This window comes from Neltuma alba, unplaced genomic scaffold (genome assembly GCF_004799145.2).
Source record: "Neltuma alba isolate B1F8T4 unplaced genomic scaffold, ASM479914v2 tig00006398_pilon, whole genome shotgun sequence".
Lineage (NCBI taxonomy): Eukaryota > Viridiplantae > Streptophyta > Magnoliopsida > Fabales > Fabaceae > Neltuma > Neltuma alba.
Window position 1 is genome coordinate 58904 of NW_021634451.1, and position 20570 is coordinate 79473.

Below are 20570 nucleotides of genomic sequence, written 5' to 3' on the forward strand. Positions count from 1 at the left end.
TACTTGGATCAATGCTCTATTAGCGGCATAATTGGCCTGTTGCGTTCCATAGGTATGAACGCGCGAGATGAGTTATCATTTAATATAATATTACTTTTATCAAATATCAAAAATAAATTTTTCATTAAAAATATATTAATATCTCAAATTCTTTATATTTTTCAGATTGACAAAACTTAAGAAAATCTTAACATAAACTGAGAAAAAATACACTAAATATTCACTTTTGCTATGTGCATTGTGCTGGCATCACAAGGGACAGAGTCCCCATTTTTTGGACACTCCAGGACAAATATCTACACCGTAAAACCCATATCAACTCTATCATTGTCACATTTAATGCTTCTAAAAAATCCCATATCAACTCTATCATTGTCACATTTAATGCTTCTAACTAACAATGGGTAGTGCTGTGGGACGGCACTCTACCCTTAACAGAGTTCAAATTAGTTAAAAATAATAAAATATATAAAAATATATATTTTTTATTTTCAAATATACTCTTATAAAGTTATAATAAATAAGAAAAAATAAAAATATGATAAGAGAGAGTATAACAAATGATAGAAAATTAGATAATTAAGGGTAAAATTAAAAGAAAAATGTTAGGACAAATCTAAATTAAAGTTTATAACATGAACCATATTTTTCTCTAAATTTGAAATTTATTTTTAGTTATATTTATAAATTACTTTATTTAATTTTCAACATAAATATATTATTTTATTCTTCGTTTATTATAATATATTATAGTATAAGTAGTTACTTTTTAAAAAGTATGTATATTAAATATAAATAAAATTAAAAAAAGTTGTTAATCTACTATAAATGCATCCCTTTGACGAATCAACTCCACGGAGCGATTCTGATAATACAGGTATGCCACCTTCTTGCCCAGAATCACAATCCAATTCACCTCTCTCCTCTGCGTCTTCGTCTTCACGCTCCCAGCAGCCCAACAGTACTACATCCAATCCTAAGATCATGGATCTGGATAAGCTTTTACTGGCTCTTGTCATTCCCATGGTAGTGGGCCTCGTCGTCTCTGGTAGCTCACTCGTCAAAACCACCGAGATGCGCATAGTCGTGATTATACTCTCATTTGCCACAGCTTTAATGTGGAACGGCCTTCTGCTCCGTGACACTTACAGCAAAAGTTCCACTTTCATGCTCTTATCAGGAGCTGCTTTGATGATGTTGTCCTGTTATTTTCTTGTTGGTTGTTACTTACCTCTATCCCTTACATGGATCCCCATCCTCTGTTGGCTGGCTTCTCTGGTTCCACTTGCTATGTATGGTTGGGCTCACTTCCGAAGAGACAAGACGAAGCATGACCCTGAAAACTCGCTATGCATGGTTGGGCACACTTCCGAAGAGAACTTCCGAAGAGACAAGATGAAGCATGACCCTGAAAGTGGAGGGTGAAACCATATTCATATTTAACCATATCCCGTCGCCAGCTCCATATTCACCATATGGTAATTTACCATATTTACTGCATTCACCATATTTACTGTATTTACTTGACCCTGAAAAAGTCCATTTAGGGGGTGAACTTAATAAGGCTAGCCCCAGCTATCTCCATATTTACTGTCGATCTTGGGTGAACTTAGTAAAGAGAGTAAAAAGTGAATCAGAACATGTGTCGTATGTGGGCTCTCTCTCTCTCTCTCTCTCTTACCGGACAGTTTGCTACTTTGCCTAAACCCTCTTTCGTTCACTTTGTTGTTGCGCTTGTTCGTGCGGTGAAAAAGCCTTGCGGTAGAGACTCTTCAAAGAAACTAAAAACTATATAAAATAGTAACCTAACCTAGGTCATTCACAAAGAAACCTAAATGATGTGAAGATTCCTAGCTAATCCAATATATCACAACCTAACAAATTAATGATTGCAAGGAAATGAACAATTATTTATTGTATTTTCTGGTTTTAGAATATAAATCTTTATAATTTTTAGATTCATCTAAATGAGATGGTGTGAAATGAAAAAGTGATAGAATATCAAATGTGGAAGAGTGTTCTAGAAATGTGCTCTGCCTTCCTGGTCCGATTGTGATGTTGGAGTGAAACCGAATTAAAAGACTGAACCAACAACTCGTTAGCTCATCCACCACCCAGATTCCACAACCGTAGCAATCCAGAGGTAAGTATAAAATCATTCGGCTAAGAATCAATTAATATAACAATCTAATCTCTCTATGACAACCACGACCATGCATTGCCTTGGAATAACATTCGAATTCACCATGAGAACTGAATCAACTCGATCAGCAATCACAGTCAAATTCTACGCTAAATCAGAGAGAGCAATTTCAACTCGATATTGCAAATGAATTATCTATTAATTCTTAAACAGATTCAAAAAGAAATCCAGCAAAATAAAATTCTTTATCAACTCCTGAAAGCTAGAACATAGAAGAACAACTTGTCCAACTAGTTACAGATCCAGACTGGAAGTTAAGAAATAAGGAAACTCCCTAGTTAGCATGTGGACTCAAGCTTGGCTACACTTCTCGAAGAACAGAAAGCACTCAGCCTCTCATCGTCCAGCAGCTCTACTGAGCTCCACAAGATAATTAGTCATCGAATCAGAGAGGCCGGTGATTGAAGGTAGAATGGAGGGAGATGGAGAGGGAAAGGAGTGAGTAGGAGGTGATCTCCGGTTGGGACAGTGGAAGCGGATGAAGTGATTGGAGGAAGAGGGCGATCGTTAGAGTGATTTGAGTGATGTCGAAAGCCCCTTCCAGTGTCTAGTGAGTGAATCTGATGAATCCTTCATGACCCGGTGAAATCTCCAATCTGGTTCTCTCTCAAGTGAAACGCAAAACATTGGTCTATGGTCCTCTCCGTCATTTTGTCAATTGCTTGGTCCTTTATTGTAATTCTGGCTACTGGTCCTTTTTACTTAATTCTGAAATTTGGCAATTTTCCTCATTACTCCTGCAAAAATCATATAAAATATTGTAATATTATGTAATCACAGAATATCCAAGATTTATGCAATTTAACCAACAAAACATACTAAAAACTCCAATAATCTCACAAATTAGGATAGTAAAATATGGGTTTATCAAATTCCCCCACACTAGGTTTTTGCACTCCGGGCAAAACAATGAAATAAGATTGAATCTCAAACACATTGCTAATGAAGAATGCTAAATCATGCTCAAGAATGAACTACTTGTGTTTATCAATCATTCCTTCAAATGCCATCAATCCAAAAACAGTCCCATCCTAAAAGATCAATCGTAATCGTGCAATTCAACCAAGGAAAGCAAGTAGAAGATAGGATTCCTCACAAGGTTAAGTGTTTCTCTCACTCTCATTGATGAAGGTTATTTCTCTCAAGACCATCTAGTTTAGGCTTCACCATAGGCTTGTAACCATTCTACATCTCCACCACTAATATGCTACAAGGTCTTGTGAATCAAAGGGTCTTTGCAAGGGTTGTAATGTTGGAAAAGCCAAATGATGGAAATGGAAATGAATGCCGTTGATTAATAGAACACTGCACATGCATCATGGTTCTGTCCAAGGCTCAGAGTCTTGTGCACAAATCAAATTTTGTTACTCAATACAGCTAAATGAATATAAAAATTAATATGAAAGGACTCCTTCACTCTTGCCACTCGATCAACTTTTATTTCTCCATTTTTTTTTCAATTCTGTTTTTTTTCTTTGTTTTTTTTTTTAAATTTTATTTCTTCCTCTCTTTTTTTTTTCCCATTTCAGGATCCTTTCTTTTTCCTCTCTCTTTTTTTTTTGGTTCTTTTTTTTTTCAAAAATATATTTTTTCTATATGGTAGCAATCTAGTAGCAAGAGTAAAAGGGATCATAATCAGTCCCAGTCATGCACAGATCATTATCAACGAATATACAACCATTAAAAGGAAAACAACTAACTCAGATTCAATTCAGCTCATCCTTTTCGTAAATCCTTCACTCACTTATGTGCAGGGTTCATCAATTATGGATGAAATTGAAAGAATAGTGAAGGGTTCAAAGGTTTAAGCAATGGATTTAATGTGTATAGGCTGCTGCTTGGGTCAAAAGGGTTTTGGATGAAATGCCCTTGTCATCTTCACAATTCCAAGAGCTCATGTGGTCTTGAATTAAGGATTGAGACAAGTTCCAGGAAGTTACCAAACTACATGGCATCACACACAATTTAGGAATAAATTAAGGCCCAAAATTTCCTTCCAACTGGTTTATTCATCTACATCCACCCACCAAGGATAAATTGCATGAGGATTGAACTTAATGCATGAGAAAATTAATTCATGATGCACATTTTCCAGAATTAATTGATTAAACAAGCAATTCAAACCTGAACAAGCTTTAACAGTATTCAAAAGAATGTGTTCAAGGTTCAATTAAATTCCATGACAGCAATGAAAGCAATCAGAATATTACACATTCCCCCCACACGTGAGACAAACATTGTCCTCAATGTAAAAGAAATAACAGAATAGGGAAAACCAAATTTGCACAGCAAATAGGAGCAAGAGAAATGAGCCAAGCCTAAGCCATGTCACTAAACTTTTACTACTAGACCAGTCCCCTCCCCCACACTTATGTTAAACAGTCAATTCCATATATAATATATTTCAAGTAAATCAAGAAATTAGGGGAAGGAAAGGGACAACCGTAGAATCGAAACCTCCTTAGGCTCTTGAAGCAGAAATTCTCATCCTGGATGAGAATCATGAATTTCAGCAATGTGGCTTGGGGTTTCTCACCATCCTTCTTTGGTGGAGGTTCAGGATCAATTGGAGGCGGTCCTAAGATATATGGTTGCTGTTGGCTCTCTTGGAATCCAATGCCATCAAGTTTCTGCCAGAAAAGACCAGAAACAGCATTAATACAATCAAGAGAAATCATATAAACCAAATGAAGTGGCTTATGTTTAAGTATATCTCTTGGTAAGTTACATGAGAGGGTCTCATGCATAGAATCATTAATGTGCCTAGGACTCCAACTTAGATTAGAGACACAGTCACTTAGACCAAAAGCAAATTTAAAGAGATCATATTCAATACTACACAATTTCTTAATGTCCGGTGTGAGGTCACATTAAAGTATAGGCTAGAAAGACCCTTGATCATGGTTATTATCATGTGGCAAGAATGTGAAACACTCAAGACTAGCTCTAGTATGCCTAAGCAGATCAATGTTTTTTCTATGTAAGGAATTTTCAATTCTGAGTGCAGATTCACTAGGTAACTCATCAATGAATGATATATCATATTCATGCAAACATTCATTACTATCATGACATGTAAAAGAAGGATTAATGCTAATAGAGTCAATAAAATGGCCCTTAGGTTCATGAGTTTCAGATCTGGGCTTTTCTTCTTTGATAGAGCAGAAAGCTTGGAAATCCTCAGATTGCACAATTGAAGACGCCATAGGCATTGCTGCACATGTTCTATTCTCCAATTATGGTGTTCAGGGTTAAGCTTGTTGCCTCCACGAGTTTTCTCAGTTCCAGCTTGCATTCTGGTGTTAATCTCTTCATATAATTCTGCAAAATCATCAGACAAGCCTTTCCCAAGACCATCATTACTAGAAAAAGAAGAAATAAGATCACTACAAGAATTAGAAAAGTAAAAATAAAATGCATGTGAGGTGGAAAGGAGGCCATCAATTGACAAGCAATCAATGCAACACACATCACTCTCACATGAACAAGGGGAGAAGAAAAAAAAGAAAAGGAAATTGGATCAGATTTTATCATATCATGCTCAAGAGAATTAGTTTCGGTCACATCATGTTCTAAAGCATCTCTATTAATGTCATTAGCACAAGAAGAGGGCTCATGATTAGACTTATCACCACTCATATCATTTGTAGCTATGGAAGATTCATGCTCAAAAGGAATGTCAATAATCATGGATTCACAAGTATGGAAACCAGTAGGTTCAAGAGAATTACCAACAAGCCCCATTGATAGTGTTTGCTCTTCCTCCTCACTTTCTTGGATTGTTGGCATGATGTGTAATGGCCTTTGCTTCAACCTTTTTAATCTATGCCTTCTTCTTGTTTTGAAACCAAATAGCTTGATCCCTTTAGGTTGCTTAGAAATTTCTTCTTTAGGTTCCTCACTCTTCCTTATAGAGCTAGCCATAGTTCCATTCTTCATGACAGCTTTAGAATCTGTCAAAACTCTACAAGAACCTTTCTCAAGCTCATTAAAATTAGTAGCATCTTCATTATTTCCAGAAGTAGAAGAAATATTTCCCACCAGCACATCAACATTAGAATTATCACACAAATCAGTGGAAACTTGTGCAGAAGCAATAGGTGTGAGTGCGGAAAAAGGAAATGAAGAGCCTTATTCTATGCTAAATCAGAGAGAGCAATTTCAACTCGATATTGCAAACGAATTATCATTCTATTAATTCTTAAACAGATTCAAAAAGAAATCCAGCGACATAAAATTCTTTATCAACTCCTGAAGGCTACAACATAGAAGAACAACTCGCCCAACTAGTTACAGATCCAGACTGGAAATTAAGAATAAGGAAACTCCCTATTTAGCATGTGGACTCAAGCTCGGCTACACTTCTCGGAGAACAGAAAGCACTCAGCCTCTCATCGTCCAGCAGCTCTACTGAGCTCCACAAGATAATTAGTCATCGAATCAGAGAGGCCGGTGATTGAAGGTAGAATGGAGGGAGATGGAGATGGAGAGGGAAAGGAGTGAGTAGGAGGTGATCTCCGGTTGCGACAGTGGAGGCGGATGAAGTGACTGGAGGAAGAGGGCGATCGTTAGAGTGATTTGAGTGATGTCGAAATCCCCTTCCAGTGTCTAGTGAGTGAATCCGATGAATCCTTCATGACCCGGTGAAATTCCCAATCTGGTTCTCTCTCAAGTAAAACGCATAACATTGGTCTATTGTTCTCTCCGTCATTTTGTCAATTGCTTGGTCCTTTATTGTAATTCTGGCTGCTGGTCCTTTTTACTCAATTCTGAAATTTGGCAATTTTCCTCATTACTCCTGCAAAAATCATATAAAATATTGTAATATTATGTAATCACAGAATATCCAAGATTTATGCAATTTAACCAACAAAACATACTAAAAACTCCAATAATCTCACAAATTAGGATAGTAAAATATGGGTTTATCATGGGGTTTCATCATTAATTAGCTTGGTTAGTACTCCCACATATTTTTTCCAATAATAATGAGCAATAACATTGTTTCACTTTCGTTTGAGTCCGTCTGAATCAGTTGACACAAAACGATATAGCATGATTTGAAGCATTTGGGAAGAGAGAGAGAAATAAAAGAGTTTACAAAATATACCCTGTTCCGCAGATTATTCCCTGTAAATGATATTAAGTAAATAAATTTAATCGATGTGTATATTTCTGCCAACCACAAAAATAAAATAAAAAAAACTTTAAATTTCTTCTCTCAGACAAATATTAATAAGTATCCATCAATGCAATCATAGCTAGCCAAATATTACTCCCTTCAATTCAAAATATAAAATAAATTTAACTAAATGAATAGTCAGTCAAGGATGAATATGCTTACGGTTGCCTCTCTATGCTCAAGGCAGACAGCATCTTTGCAAGACTCTGCACATCGTGTTGCTGTGAGCGGCTTGCAATTATTCGATTGAAAAGAGGGTGGCTTCGAAAGCTGTTCAAACAATGTCATTTCAAAATATTGAAGAAAAGGACAGTGATAGCAGTATAATAAGATCAGCAAAATGCCTGAGCATGTTCAAAACAAACAAGTTGCCTTCTCCACAGCTCTCCTGCATACCAGGATTCAAGAAACAGTTGCAGCCCATGTGCAACCATGAAGCATGCTCTGGAATCATCTTCAGCTGCACGAATTTTCCTTGCCAATTCATCATTTAACCCAGGGCTCCCGGATAGTAGGACAGCTCCTTTAGCCTTCATGAAGATTTAAATTATCAATCGCGCAAACAACTCTGGAGAAATAAAACACCAGATATGATATAGCCCCATAACTTGTAACCAAATTTCAATGCCATGTATAATGCAATCCTTGCTCCCATTGAATACCCAACTAGAGTAACCTTTGCTGGCGTGACATGATGGATCAGCTTATGTAATAAACCAGAAATTATCCCCAGAGATAAACACGGTTCCTGTCCAGGAATTTTTACGGTGTTTATTATTGATTGTCCATGACCAGGAAGATCGACCGAGATGCACCTTGCTGATCCTGATATAGCCTTCATGATAGCAATCCAGTCATCGCCAGTCCCAAGAAAACCAGGAAGAAATGCCAGAACATTATCCTAAATGGGATCAATCAGATTGAATCAGCATCAACATGAAAATCGAAGTTTGCTTGCAGGTAAGCTATGTCCCTATTACTAGGTTTTAATTTGTTTGAAGACAATCGAACAATCATCTCATAAATTACATCTTAGAAATTGAAAAGATACAATCAGTTATCAGGAAAAAGATGTACGTCATAAAGGGCTGTATTGATCTACAAAGATAGAGCATGTTACCCATATTCAAAGAAATTTTAGCATTATCAACTTTTGTATAGGCGTGTGCTTGCACTTGTCCATTTTACTAAAATGGCTTAAGCTATTTGGTTAGGATTACTACAAGCTTGCATACCCTTCGTTTTTCTTATAACTTTTAGATGTGGGTTCCATTCTTCGATACCCCCCCCCCCCACCCCAAAAAAAAAAGTAACTGGACCCGATTCACTCTTTCTGAGTTCAGTTATCAATTGAATCCAATTTTATGTGCTTGAACATGCATTCTTCATGTCTTAGGGGCCTCAAGTCCTTCACTTTTTTCCCTTCATTGTACTCTTGAACTTCAGAGACCTCATATCCGACGATCTTTTATGGCAGTAAAACCTTTTTCTTTCTAGTTCTCTAATAATATCATGTAAATTTTCCAGAAACTCTGTTCAGATATTCAATCATATTGAACAAAATGCTAATAAAAATTAGGAGCCACAAAAGCTAACTGATTTGATCAGAAAATCCAGGAGAAAAATCTGGAAAACAAATTAGGAAAATCATAGCAAGCAAAATCTGAAAATATGACCCTAATGTGATCCTCTTAAGAATGGAAATAAATCATACCAACAAACCAACTAGGAAATTGGGCCTAACACTAGGCTGTAGACTCACCAAACAACATGAAATGTGTATCCCATTCAGCCTGTGAGAAAGTAAAGTCGCAAGGCATAGATAAAAAATATACCCATACTACCAGTCCATTCATTCAAGGAACCTAGCATGTTTTATTTAGTACGCATTGTTTGGCTTGCTCCTATCAATTTAAGCTCTTGCAGCACAAGGAAGCTTATGAAAGGAATAGAAAGTGAACAAAAAGCAATACCTATTCATTTGCATCCGCTTGTTCCATTGATTAAAGTTGGAATATATGCTACAACTTACTTTATGCTCAATATCTCAAGGAAATTGAACCAAGGCTATTAGCAATATCTATGGAAACTGCTATACTTACATCATTCTTTTGTCCAATCTCTTGAACTCGAAAGAGACAAGAGACATTGTCAAGCTCTACAGTCATTTGGTACGCACGAACTTGCTCCTCGGTTACAACATTATTGATCACATTCTGGTTGACTCGAAAATTCTTTAACAGTCGTCTAGCATCAGCCACTGATGCTTCAATAAATTTACCCTGTGGATTACGGCCTATTAAAACGGGATTAGCCGTTATGTCTTCCTTAAGCCAATGAAAGGTTCCCAGACCATGATCTACAGACGGGACCACCTTCTTGTTTGACACTGAATCTACTTGCATTTTGCATATCAATATAATAAGAGAACTGCACATATGCAGACAAACTTAGACTGCTTTCAAATGCAGCACTGATAACAGCCATCTTTCCCAGCTGCTGAGCCCATCGGGCAATTAACGCTGCATTCTCATATCCACCAACAATGCTTGGCTTGAAAACCTGAAAGAATTGCAAGTCTAAGATAAACAAAAGAGTTGCCATTTTATATTGATGATATCATCAATGTATTATTCCTAATTGTCTCTGCACTTGTCACCTCATGCCATTTTAGGGGAACTTTTTTAGGGAGTATTTAAAATTTTTGAAGAACCTTGAATAGAAGTTCTGCTCCCTGCATTTAAACATAGGCAAAAATGAATCTTTGATCTCTTAACTATGAGGTACATTTCACTTTAATACTTTAATTTTATTAAAAATCATGTTAGTATTTTAAGATAAGGCCATAATTTTCCTAATTACTTACGCAGGTTAGATTTCTCACATTTCACTTTAATACTTTAATTTTATTTAAAAATCATGTCAGATTTCTCAGACTAAAATGAAACCTGCATCAAAGTTAGAGGACCTAATATACAATTTTTCCTTAAACATAATATTGTTTACGCAAGTTAGATTTCTCCTATATGAAAAAAAAAATTCAAGACCGTTATTTTACTATTTTTATTTGGTAAGAAATGCATAACTATACAACATATGTTGAAGGAAAATGCACGTCTACTCACAACAGCCACTATTCTGGTGTGAGAAAACTTCGCTAGCTGTTCCAGATGATTTTCATGAATGTAAGCCACTTTCTTCACAGAACTTGAGCATGTCATCTTCATCTTGAACAGGCTCCTGCAAAAGGGATTTAGTCACGAAGTTAAGAAATCCAGTTTGATACCATACCAAACATGCATAGACAAAAAATTTAGTGGAAGTTGAGGAACAAAAACAAAAGCTGAATGGTGAATCTTAGTATTACCAAAAGAGTCCTGTTTTTGTAGTCTACCTCAATATACTGCAGCCCACAGTCCTTCACAAAAGAGCTGAATTCCATGGCTTCTTCATAAGTCCATCTTCGGTTTACATCTGCACGGATGTCAATGTGGCAACCAACTTTCTTTCTCACTTCTTGTATAATTAGAGCAGAGTGAATAGGGTCGCCCCATCAAGCCACCTGTAATACCATTACAACTTACTGGCCTTTCATCTTCTAAATTCTTACCAGCCCACTTAGCATGCAGCAAAGAGCTGCAGCGTATGAAACAGACAAGCATTGCAAGACTAACTTACCTTCAGTTTAATTGCAGAGTATCCTTCCTCAACAAGCGCGGCAACTACGTTAGCTACTTCGGCCGGAGATCCATTGGAATCAAGTGGAGCACAAACCTGAACTTCCATTGAACTTTGATATTTGTCTTTTTCATTCGTCTGGGAGTGCAGTATGTCTAATAAACTGGACCCTCTTGCATTGGCTATAGCATTCAAGATGGCCATTTCCAAACCACATCTGACACTTGGAAAGATAGAAGAAGACTGCATCCAAGTACTATAACTTCGTTACATGAAAAACCAACCTAAGCCAGAGATTTTTAAACAACAAAACAGTTGCTACATCCAACAAAAGTAACTTCCTTAGAAATAAGTAAGGCTAGAACTTTAGAACTATATGATATATTAAACATTTTTCCTGTTCACGTCACAAATTGATATTGTATTGTCCAGGAACCAGTTCGCTAAATGGTTTTACTTGTTAGATGTAGGTCCAGGAGTGGCTTATAAATCCAACAAGCCTTCTCCCACAAATGCCCAAAGGACAAGGAGCATGAACTATGGACAAAGTACAGGCACATCAATATTGTCATTGCTGACATTTAATTTTGAAGAGGATTATCATCATGCAAGGGTTTAAATAATCCAAGAAGCTTCCACTTAGATTATAGTGGATGCAGGTCAAGTCTGACCTGGCCAATACAATCGGATTCAGAATTTGCCCAGCCCGACCTTGTCACCTTTTGTACTATTGCTTAACGGGTCCTTGAGCATAACTATCCCACTCAGGAACTTCCCCATGGTCCCCTCTGATTTGAGGAGAGAATGGAGGCAGTGAGAAGTTTTATATATTGTCAAGGACCTAGGTCACCTAAAAGCTTAAGCCGTTATGAATTGGTCCAGGAACAGCTTTATACCTTTAATTATATACGCAATGCAGATTAGACAACTTACCAAAATACCCAACTCATTCCATATCCAACGCGAAAACGAGCCCTTCAGTAGAGATAAGAAGCAACTAATTTTAACCCCTTTCATGGCATGCATAAGAAACCTAAGCTGATTTTCTGCATCTTCCAGATTTGCCCTATGGCTCTCAAGAGGAGCACATATTCCCACCAGACGAATATGTGCTTATATGTTGACCAGACGAATATGTGCATCCATATTCGCCCCACCACACGAATATGGCTCCTTTTTTTTTTTTCTTTTCCATCCACATTCCTCACAAAACACCTTTCATTCTTCATTCTCTTCAATCTCCCCACCCACGACACCACCCCTATCTCCAAAACAGCACACTCTCTCCTCATCCCCCACATCGCCGTCCCCATCCCCGGCCCCCCTGTCCCCCATACGCCTTCAAGTGGCCCTCCCACTGTGTCCCCACTCCCCCCCCCCCCCCCCCACCCTGTGGACACCCCCCGACCCCACGCCCACCAATCCCCCCCACCCTTGGATGACCCCGCCACCCCGACCAAACCCCACTCCCCTATCCCCACCTGACGTCCAACTTCTCGTAACCCCGACCCAAAGTATTTTTTTTCATTCACATTTTTTTGTGTGTTTGTAGCTCACTTGTTGGTAGTCTGTAGCTCTCTTCATTTTGCATTCTTCACTTATAAGTAAGTATGATGTCTTTTTAAAGATTAATTGATCATATATGTTGCTTATTGTTGTTTGATGAACTGTTGGAATTAGGAGTCTAGCTTGTGATTGTATTGTAATTTAGATTTTTAAGTAACTTGTGGGTAAGGCAAATGCATGTATAATCAATAGAATGGAATTGAGGAGTTTTTGATTTTCTATTATTTAGATTTATGTTTTCATGATATCTATGAGTTATGAAGAATAATGAGTGGTTTTAAATATTTTCTTGTAGTAGTTATGGTGTTTGATGAAATGGCTATCTGTATGAATTATATGAATTTTTTATTTTGTAAATTTTTTAAAATGCTTAATTTAGGCAGATGCACGTACGTAACAATATACAGCGAGTATAGAATCGCTCACAAACATTAAACTTTGAACATTTCTCATTCTTTTCACTTATTAAATTGTGTTATGATATAATATTATATATTTGATTTTTTCTTTTGAAGTTGTTTGATCAAGAAGGAGAAATTATTTTAAAATTTTGATGATTTGCCATTGATAGCTATACTTTTATTTGTTCTAAATTATTGTAATTGTGATAAAAAATTGTTCTATTGTTGCATGTGGTATTATCTTATTGATTGATTAGATTATCTGAGTTTGTATGTTGTATTTTAGATAATTTTGAATTTTGTATTATAATTTTGAATTTATTTATATTATTATGGCCTGTTTTCTGTAAATGCATATTTTTGGCATTTTGAGGACCTCTGCATGTTAGCCTATTTGTAGTTTTTTTTAAATATGATGGCCAAGATCAGGAGGCTGAAAAGAGAGGCTATAGCAAGCTTTAGATAAGGTTCAAGCCAATTTCTTGTAAATCTAAGGTGGAAAAAAAAATCTGAGCTGGATCCTATATGTACGCGCCACATCAACATAATTGGTCCGCTATATTTGACTGTTTGGATCTATTAAAGCAGAGCGATGTTACTCCTATTTTAACACTTCTAGAATGACATTGCCTCGAAAAAAAACTTATGGATAATATAGCTCCTAAAAATTTTGAGGACAAAAATAGACCTCAACCTTAAAATTATTATCAAAACATTAAATAATTAAAAGAAAAATAAGTAATTAAATTCAAACTATTAAAACTTGATATAAAATGGTTTAAGATTTAGAGGAAGATTGATAAAGGAAACTTGATTCTTGTTGTTTTGTTGTTTTTCCGTTTGTATTCCAAAAACAAATAGTTTAAAACTCTAATAAATGAAAGGAATAATTAATCTTCAGGTTATTATAGTTTTATCTAATTTTTAATTAGGTCCCTATAAGAATTTTTTTATTAAATTCTTTTACTTTTACTTGTTTTTAATTATGCCCCTTTATTTTTTTTATCAAGTTCTTATAGTTTCACCTATTATTTTTTAATTATGTCCTTTGTGGTTTTAATAAAATTATTTGTTAACTTTATTCTTTAAAATTAATTTTATTTTTAAATTAGTAATTATATAATTGGAAAAAATAATTAATATAATTTTTTGCTAATTAATAATTAATCAGAATAATAAATTATACTTAAATATAAATTATTTATAATTATATTCTGATTTTAGAAAATTTTATTATTATAATTGGAATTTTATAATTATAAAAATCAGAATTGAAAAATAAATAATATATATGTTTAACTTAAAATTTAAAAGAATATTAACATAAGATTATTATAATAATTTATTATTTACAGAATATTATTATTTATAAAATAAAAAATAAAAACTATAAGGACCTAATCAAAAATAAAGTAAACAATAAGGATCTGATTAAAAAAAAATCATAAAGACCTGAATAAAAACATGTGAAATTATAAGGACCTGATAAAAAAAAATACAGGGGTATGATTAAAAACCGGTTAAAACTATAAAAACTTGCATATTAATTATTTCTAAATGAAATAAAAATATTTTGTAGAAAAGTAAATCTAAACCGTTCAAAGGTTGATCTTATCATGAAAAAAGGAAAAAACAAGGGACCGTGACACGAATAGTAAAAGAGGGATGGGGGGAAAATCTCCCCCCAAACAAATTATTGAATGTCAAAATCCCAAATAAAAAAGTATTATAAAATTGTGTTTTTATTTGCTTGTCAAGTTAAGTGTAGTTAATTATTATTAAAATATAATAAATAATACTGATTTAAAATTTTAAAATTTAAAAGTATTTTTTTAAGAATTTTCTTCACAGAGATAACGTTACATTGGGAAACAGTGTGGGTGTGGCGATTAAACTCAGACATAGCACATGGAGCAAGGTGTATCAAAAGATCGATGCATCTCGCCATCTCCCATTGCAACTTCGAATACTATTTCCGATTTTAATTATAAGATCTATTTTTTATTTATAAGTAAAATTTTATAATTAAGACAAGATGTAGTATAGTGTGAATATTTTATTGAGAGTCAATAGAAAGTGAAAAAATAACAAAAGAAAAAGCTAAAAATTACTGAATTTTAAATCAAGTTTGATAATAATATTTTATTTAGTGTTGACAATATTAAATTTTGAAATGATAACAAATTTGTGTTCACATTTATTATTTAGTATTTAATAATTTTTAACTTTTTTTAAAATCATTTTCTCAGAGAAGTTGTGAAAGATGAAATAAGTTGAGGAGTTAAAAGGTAGAATGAACCCTGTGGCACACAGATTATCCCCATTTTGCCCATATAAATAGCGCTACTGCACGACAAAATCGAGCCCTCCATCAGCAACATTAAAAAGGATAACAGATTTGAAAAGACATATCTCTATCATTAGTTTCTTTAATCTCAAAGTGAAATAAAAAGGACTGAGGGCTGACTGTGTCCCCAAAAATTGTGCGCTGAAAAGCCACCTTTCAGCAATGAGCCAAAAGCTACCTTCGGAGTCGAGACAAAATGAACAATCAGAGTCTTCATTCCTCTTATTTTCTCCATCTCCCTCATTTTAGAGGTAGTCCAAGTCGAGGAGTTACCAATTTTGAGGAGAGGGGTTCAACAATCAGAGTCTTCATTCCAAGAGGCAAAGGAAGATGAAAATAACTAATTGCTTGTATGAAAGATGGTATCTTTTTCGAATTTTTTTCATAGCCAATGTCATTTTTTATTTTAAAAAGAAATGAAGTTCTGGGTTAAAAAAAATTGACAGTGCAATGCCACGAAACTTGTCTTGTATATCTCATTCCTATTGTTTACTCTTTGGCTTTGTCTGGAAGTATAATAGCTTCATCCATATTTAAATTTTTATTTATTTAGAATGTTTCTTGAAGTTAATGCAGGCATGAATGAAATGATGAGACTGTTTTGCGCAAAGCCATAGTGGTCCGACAATAGTTTATGATGAGCATGAGCTGTCGTTGTCGAGCACGGTTAAAGGCATCAAGCACTGTCTTCTCAGATGGCCAGGAATTTGGCTGAAAGCTGAAAATAAACAAACGGTTGAGATTATAAGGATGTGATTTTAAGCTCCTGAGGGCCGCTGAAAATAAGGACACTGAGAAGATCCAGATCCTTCGTTATGCTGATTATCGCCATTCGACTTCACTGACTGTCGTATCTTCAAGTGAGAAAAGAATATTTTAGAGAAATTTGTCAACTATTAAAACACGTCAGATTGATGACCACAAAGAGGTAGGTTGACCAGAAGAGGGAGGGGATTGGATTGGCGGCTGAGACAAAGGAAAATAAAAAAGAGAAAATAATTCTGATATAAAAGAAATCTAAAGCTATCATTTTGCATAAAATCAATATGTCACTTTTAACGAATATGAAAAATAAAATTTTCATTGAAAATAATATTTTTTTAATATCTCAAATTCTTTATATTTTTCAGATTGAAAAAAAAACAGCACTTAAAAGGCGGCCTAAGAAAATAATCCGTACAATAAGTTTAAATTAGTTAAAAATAATAAATATGTTTTTTTTTATCAGAAATAAATACGTTAAAATATGTGAAAGAGAATATAAATAAAATACGTAATATTAAAACAGTACTTAAAAGGCGGCCTAAGAATATAAATACATAAAAATAATAAATAAGTTTAAATATGTCTTTATAATAAATAAATAAAAAGAATGAAAGAGAATATGTGAAAAATATGATAAAAAAAAGATATTACAAAAACAAAAGAGAATAGATAATTAAGAATAAATTTAAAAAAAATACTAAATATTAAAACAAATCAAAATTTAAAGTTTATAAAGTAAAGCATATATCTCGCTAAATTTAAAATTTATAGATAGGAGTAAAAGAAGCCTTTTTTTTTTTTTGGGATACAAAGTAAAAGAAGCAATTCCGTCTGGTTTATTTTCCTACTTAAAAGAATAATGTTTCTGGGCCGCGAAATTATTCCCACCCTTCGTCGCTGAGATAGATGCTAGGCGTTGCTTCTCAGTAAATGTACCAATGTGTCTGCACTTCTCCCAAAATAATGTGCCAATGTGACGTTGTCAAATGTGCCAAAATAAAGAGTACAATATGCAATGTGGGGTTTTGCCAAAATGAAAAGTAAATGTGCCACATATGTGCCACTTTTGGCATAGGAAATAATTGTGGCATCTGACCGCGATTCCGCGTTGCTGTCCGGTAAAAATAAATAAATAAATAAATAATGCCCATAATTTGACATCCCACGCCCTTGCTCTCTTTTTTTCTCTTTTTTTAACTATTAGGTTAATATTTTATCTTTTTAAAATTATTATTAAATTATAAAATAAATAAATAATAAATAATAAATTCTATTACAATTTAATTTTAATAGTTTAAATATACTAAATATTTTTAAAATTATTTTATAAATAGTTTTGAAATATATTAATTTAATAGTTAAAAAAGGAAGAGAAAAGAAAGATGCTGGGAAGGGAAGAAGATGGTTTCGATGGCTATATAAATCACTTTGCTCTCTCAGTTTTATTCGCATGGTTCAACTTTCTCCCTACTTTTCCCTTCTACAATCCAGATGAGTTCATATACTCTTCCTCCTCCTCCTTTTAACGACCCTAAAGACAAACACCCAGAATCAGCTCTACAGAAGAGCGCTTCTGATAATGCAGAATCAGAATCCATAGAAGCCAGTAAAGACCGGCTTTCTTCCCCTCCATGTCAACAGAACTCTTCATCAGCTGATGAGACAAGTAGAAGGGACACAAGTAAGTTCCTGGAAGTGATGGAGATCGTGGATAAGCGGGATATCGGGAAGCATTTACTGGGTCTTGCCTTTCCCATGGGACTCGGCCTCGTCCTCTCTGGTAGCTCACTAGTTAAAACAACCGAGATACGCATAGTCGTGATTGTACTCTCATTTGCCACAGCTTTGCTGTGGAACGGTTTTCTGCTAAGGAAGACTTACAGAAACAGTTCCACTTTCATTCTCTTATCAGGAGCTGCTTTGATGATGTTTTCCTATTATGTTCTTCTTGGTTGTTACTTACCTGTATCCCTTAAATGGATCCCCATCCTCTGTTGGTTGGCTACTCTGGTTCCGCTTACCATGTATGGTTTGGCCCACTTCCGAGGAGACAAGATGAAGAAGGACGAAGGACCCTGAAAATGGAGAGTAAGGTTATGCCTTGCTATCACCTACTTCATGCATATCTCCATTTAACGTTTACTTATATTTACTGTCATTGGAATCTTGAAACCTTGTATCCTGCTTTACTGTTAGTTTCTGTACTAAGGTTATGGGCTTTAATATATTATGGAAATAAAGGAGTTCGGCTTTGACACGATGGTACGTGTCATCCGACTTCACATAAATGAGGAAAAAAGAGGAAAAGAAAGCAGCAAAAGGGCAATCTGAACATGCATCAATGTGGTACGGGCGGTTTGCCTGAACCGTCTTTTGCCTCTTTAGTACATATTTTGTTCAAATGGCTGCTGTCCTTGTCCGTGCGGTTTCATCATTAATTATCTTGGTTAGTACTCCCACATATTTTTTTCCAATAATAATGAGAAATAACATTGTCTCACTTTCTCTTGAGTCCGTCTGAATCAGTTGACCCAAAATGATATAGCATAATTTGAAGCATTTGGAAAGAGAAAGAAATAAAAGAGTTTAAAAAATATACCTTGTTCCGCAGATTATTCCCTGTAAATGATATTAAGTAAATAAATTTAATCGACGTGTATATTTCTGCCAACCACAAAAATAATAACAAAAATTTAAATTTCTTCTCACAAACAAATATAATAATTATCCATTGATGCAATCATAGCTAGCTAAATATTACTCCATTGGGTTCAAAATATAACATAAATTTTAGAGAAAACTAATTTAGATGTTCTTATAATTTTTATCAATTTTAAATCAGGTCCCTAAGCTTTTTTTTTCCTTTTTATTGAGTCCTTTAATTTTCTGCCGTTAGATCCATTAGCCCCTGCCGTTAGATTAAAACAAACACAGTTAAAATCTCCGCTAATAAGTACAGCTTTGAAATCCATCTATCTCTTCCATCATATCCCAGGCTTTGAAACCAAGAAGTGATACCCTTTGGCTCACCGGGAAAAAACATTGCCCCGTACAGGAATCCCTCACGTGGTTTTTCACTTCAAACTATCTTTAAAAAAAAACAAAGAAAAAAAATCATATTGCTATGAAAAGGTTTGTCCCTTTTTTTTTTTTTTAGTGAACGATATGAGTTCAACTTCAACTCTTCACGAAACACTCCGTAAACTTGGCTGCACATAATTTTAAATTTTTTTCACATATTGAACCTTGTATTTGTTTTTTTTTTTTTTTCACATTTGGAAAGGTCTCAGGCCTTGGGTTACGGCGGAAGAGAAGGATTTACTGTCATTTGGATATTAAAACCTTGTATCCTTAATTTGTGTACGAGTTCGGCTTTGATACCATTGTTTTGTTTCGTCCGACTGATGCGTTCGGAAAAAGATAAAAAGAAAACAGTAAAAAAGGATAGCTTTCTGGCGGCTGAGAATCTATCTGCAAAATTGATGTGCAAATCATGCATATATAATTCTACGAGTTGTTCCTTTTCTTTTCTTTTTCCTTCCCCCCCCCCCCCTCTTTTACCAAATCACGGGAGAGTTTTTAGTTTATTAGCTATATAAATCTATATATATCAAGCTCACGAATAATTTATGTCTATCAGATCATTAAATTTCTCACAAACTTTGAATTAATGCCGCTGCTTGGCCTTTAATAAACATATGCAAGGTAGGATTCAAACTGTGTTTACTTTCTCCATCAGAGTTTTCAATCTAATAACTAGCTGGCTTTGTAAATTTCTTGCTTTCTGACATCTGATGCCCGGCCTTTTTGGATCTAGTAAAGACCATAAATAATTAAATTTGTGTAAAATTTAGCAGTACTTTTTTTTGCCAAAAGAAAAAATTATAGAATATGAACTTTCAATTTTTAATATTTTTTTAATACTCTCACTAAATGTAGGGTATTTTAGGAAAAGTAATACACAACATTTTTCCAATAATAATGAGAAACAATCTACTCAACTAATTTTCACTTTCGTTTGAATCTGAATCAGTTGACGCAAAATGATGTGGTATAAATGTATAATTTGAAGCATTTGGAAAGAGAGAGAAATTAAATACAAGAGTAAACAAAATATACATTATTCTTCATATGATTCCCTGTGAACGATATTAAATAAATAAATAAATGTAATCGATGTGTATATTTCTTCCAACTACAAAAATATAAAAAAAAAAGCTTTAAATTTTTTCTCCCAAGCAAATATTAATAGTTATCGATCGATACAATCATAGCCAGCCAAAGATGTTTAATTGTGTGCCTAACCAGTAAGTTGGGTCAAACTTGGATGACTGCAACTTTGGCTGATGTTACCTCTTCAAAGAATCGAAAACTAAAGGGAGTATTCCCAATAACTATTTCGTGTGGTATGTTTTACCAGTAATGATG

General features: G+C 34.5%; 1 protein-coding gene and 1 long non-coding RNA gene across 3 annotated transcripts; both read right to left on the reverse strand.

Annotated features, from left to right (window-relative positions):
- Positions 1–3752: 3752 nt before the first annotated feature.
- On the reverse strand, positions 3753–6330 carry LOC114750253 (uncharacterized). 2 transcript variants are annotated; one of them, XR_003740634.1, is made up of 3 exons: positions 5935–6330; positions 3948–5565; positions 3753–3918 (listed from the first exon to the last, which is right to left on the reverse strand). It is a non-coding gene; the product is annotated as an uncharacterized LOC114750253 (long non-coding RNA). The 2 variants fall into 2 exon arrangements; XR_003740633.1 differs by having other exon boundaries at positions 3948–6330.
- A 4611-nt stretch (positions 6331–10941) lies between these two features.
- On the reverse strand, positions 10942–12376 carry LOC114750247 (protein PHYLLO, chloroplastic-like). The gene is made up of 4 exons (XM_028938820.1): positions 12279–12376; positions 11997–12129; positions 11160–11306; positions 10942–11021 (listed from the first exon to the last, which is right to left on the reverse strand). The coding sequence occupies exons 1-4, from the start codon at positions 12374–12376 to the stop codon at positions 11004–11006; spliced, it is 396 nt and encodes a 131-aa protein (XP_028794653.1). The 3' UTR covers positions 10942–11003.
- Positions 12377–20570: the final 8194 nt, after the last annotated feature.

Coding starts and splice junctions, on each gene's coding strand:
- LOC114750247 (XM_028938820.1), bottom strand. CDS start 12,376: ATGGGGACGGCGATGTGGGGGATGAGGAGAGAGTGTGCTGTTTTGGAG. Junction 12,130..12,278: donor AAGAGAATGAAGAATGAAAG/GTGTTTTGTGAG, acceptor TGAGAGCCATAG/GGCAAATCTGGAAGATGCAG. Junction 11,307..11,996: donor GGAATGAGTTGGGTATTTTG/GTAAGTTGTCTA, acceptor ACTTGGATGCAG/TCTTCTTCTATCTTTCCAAG.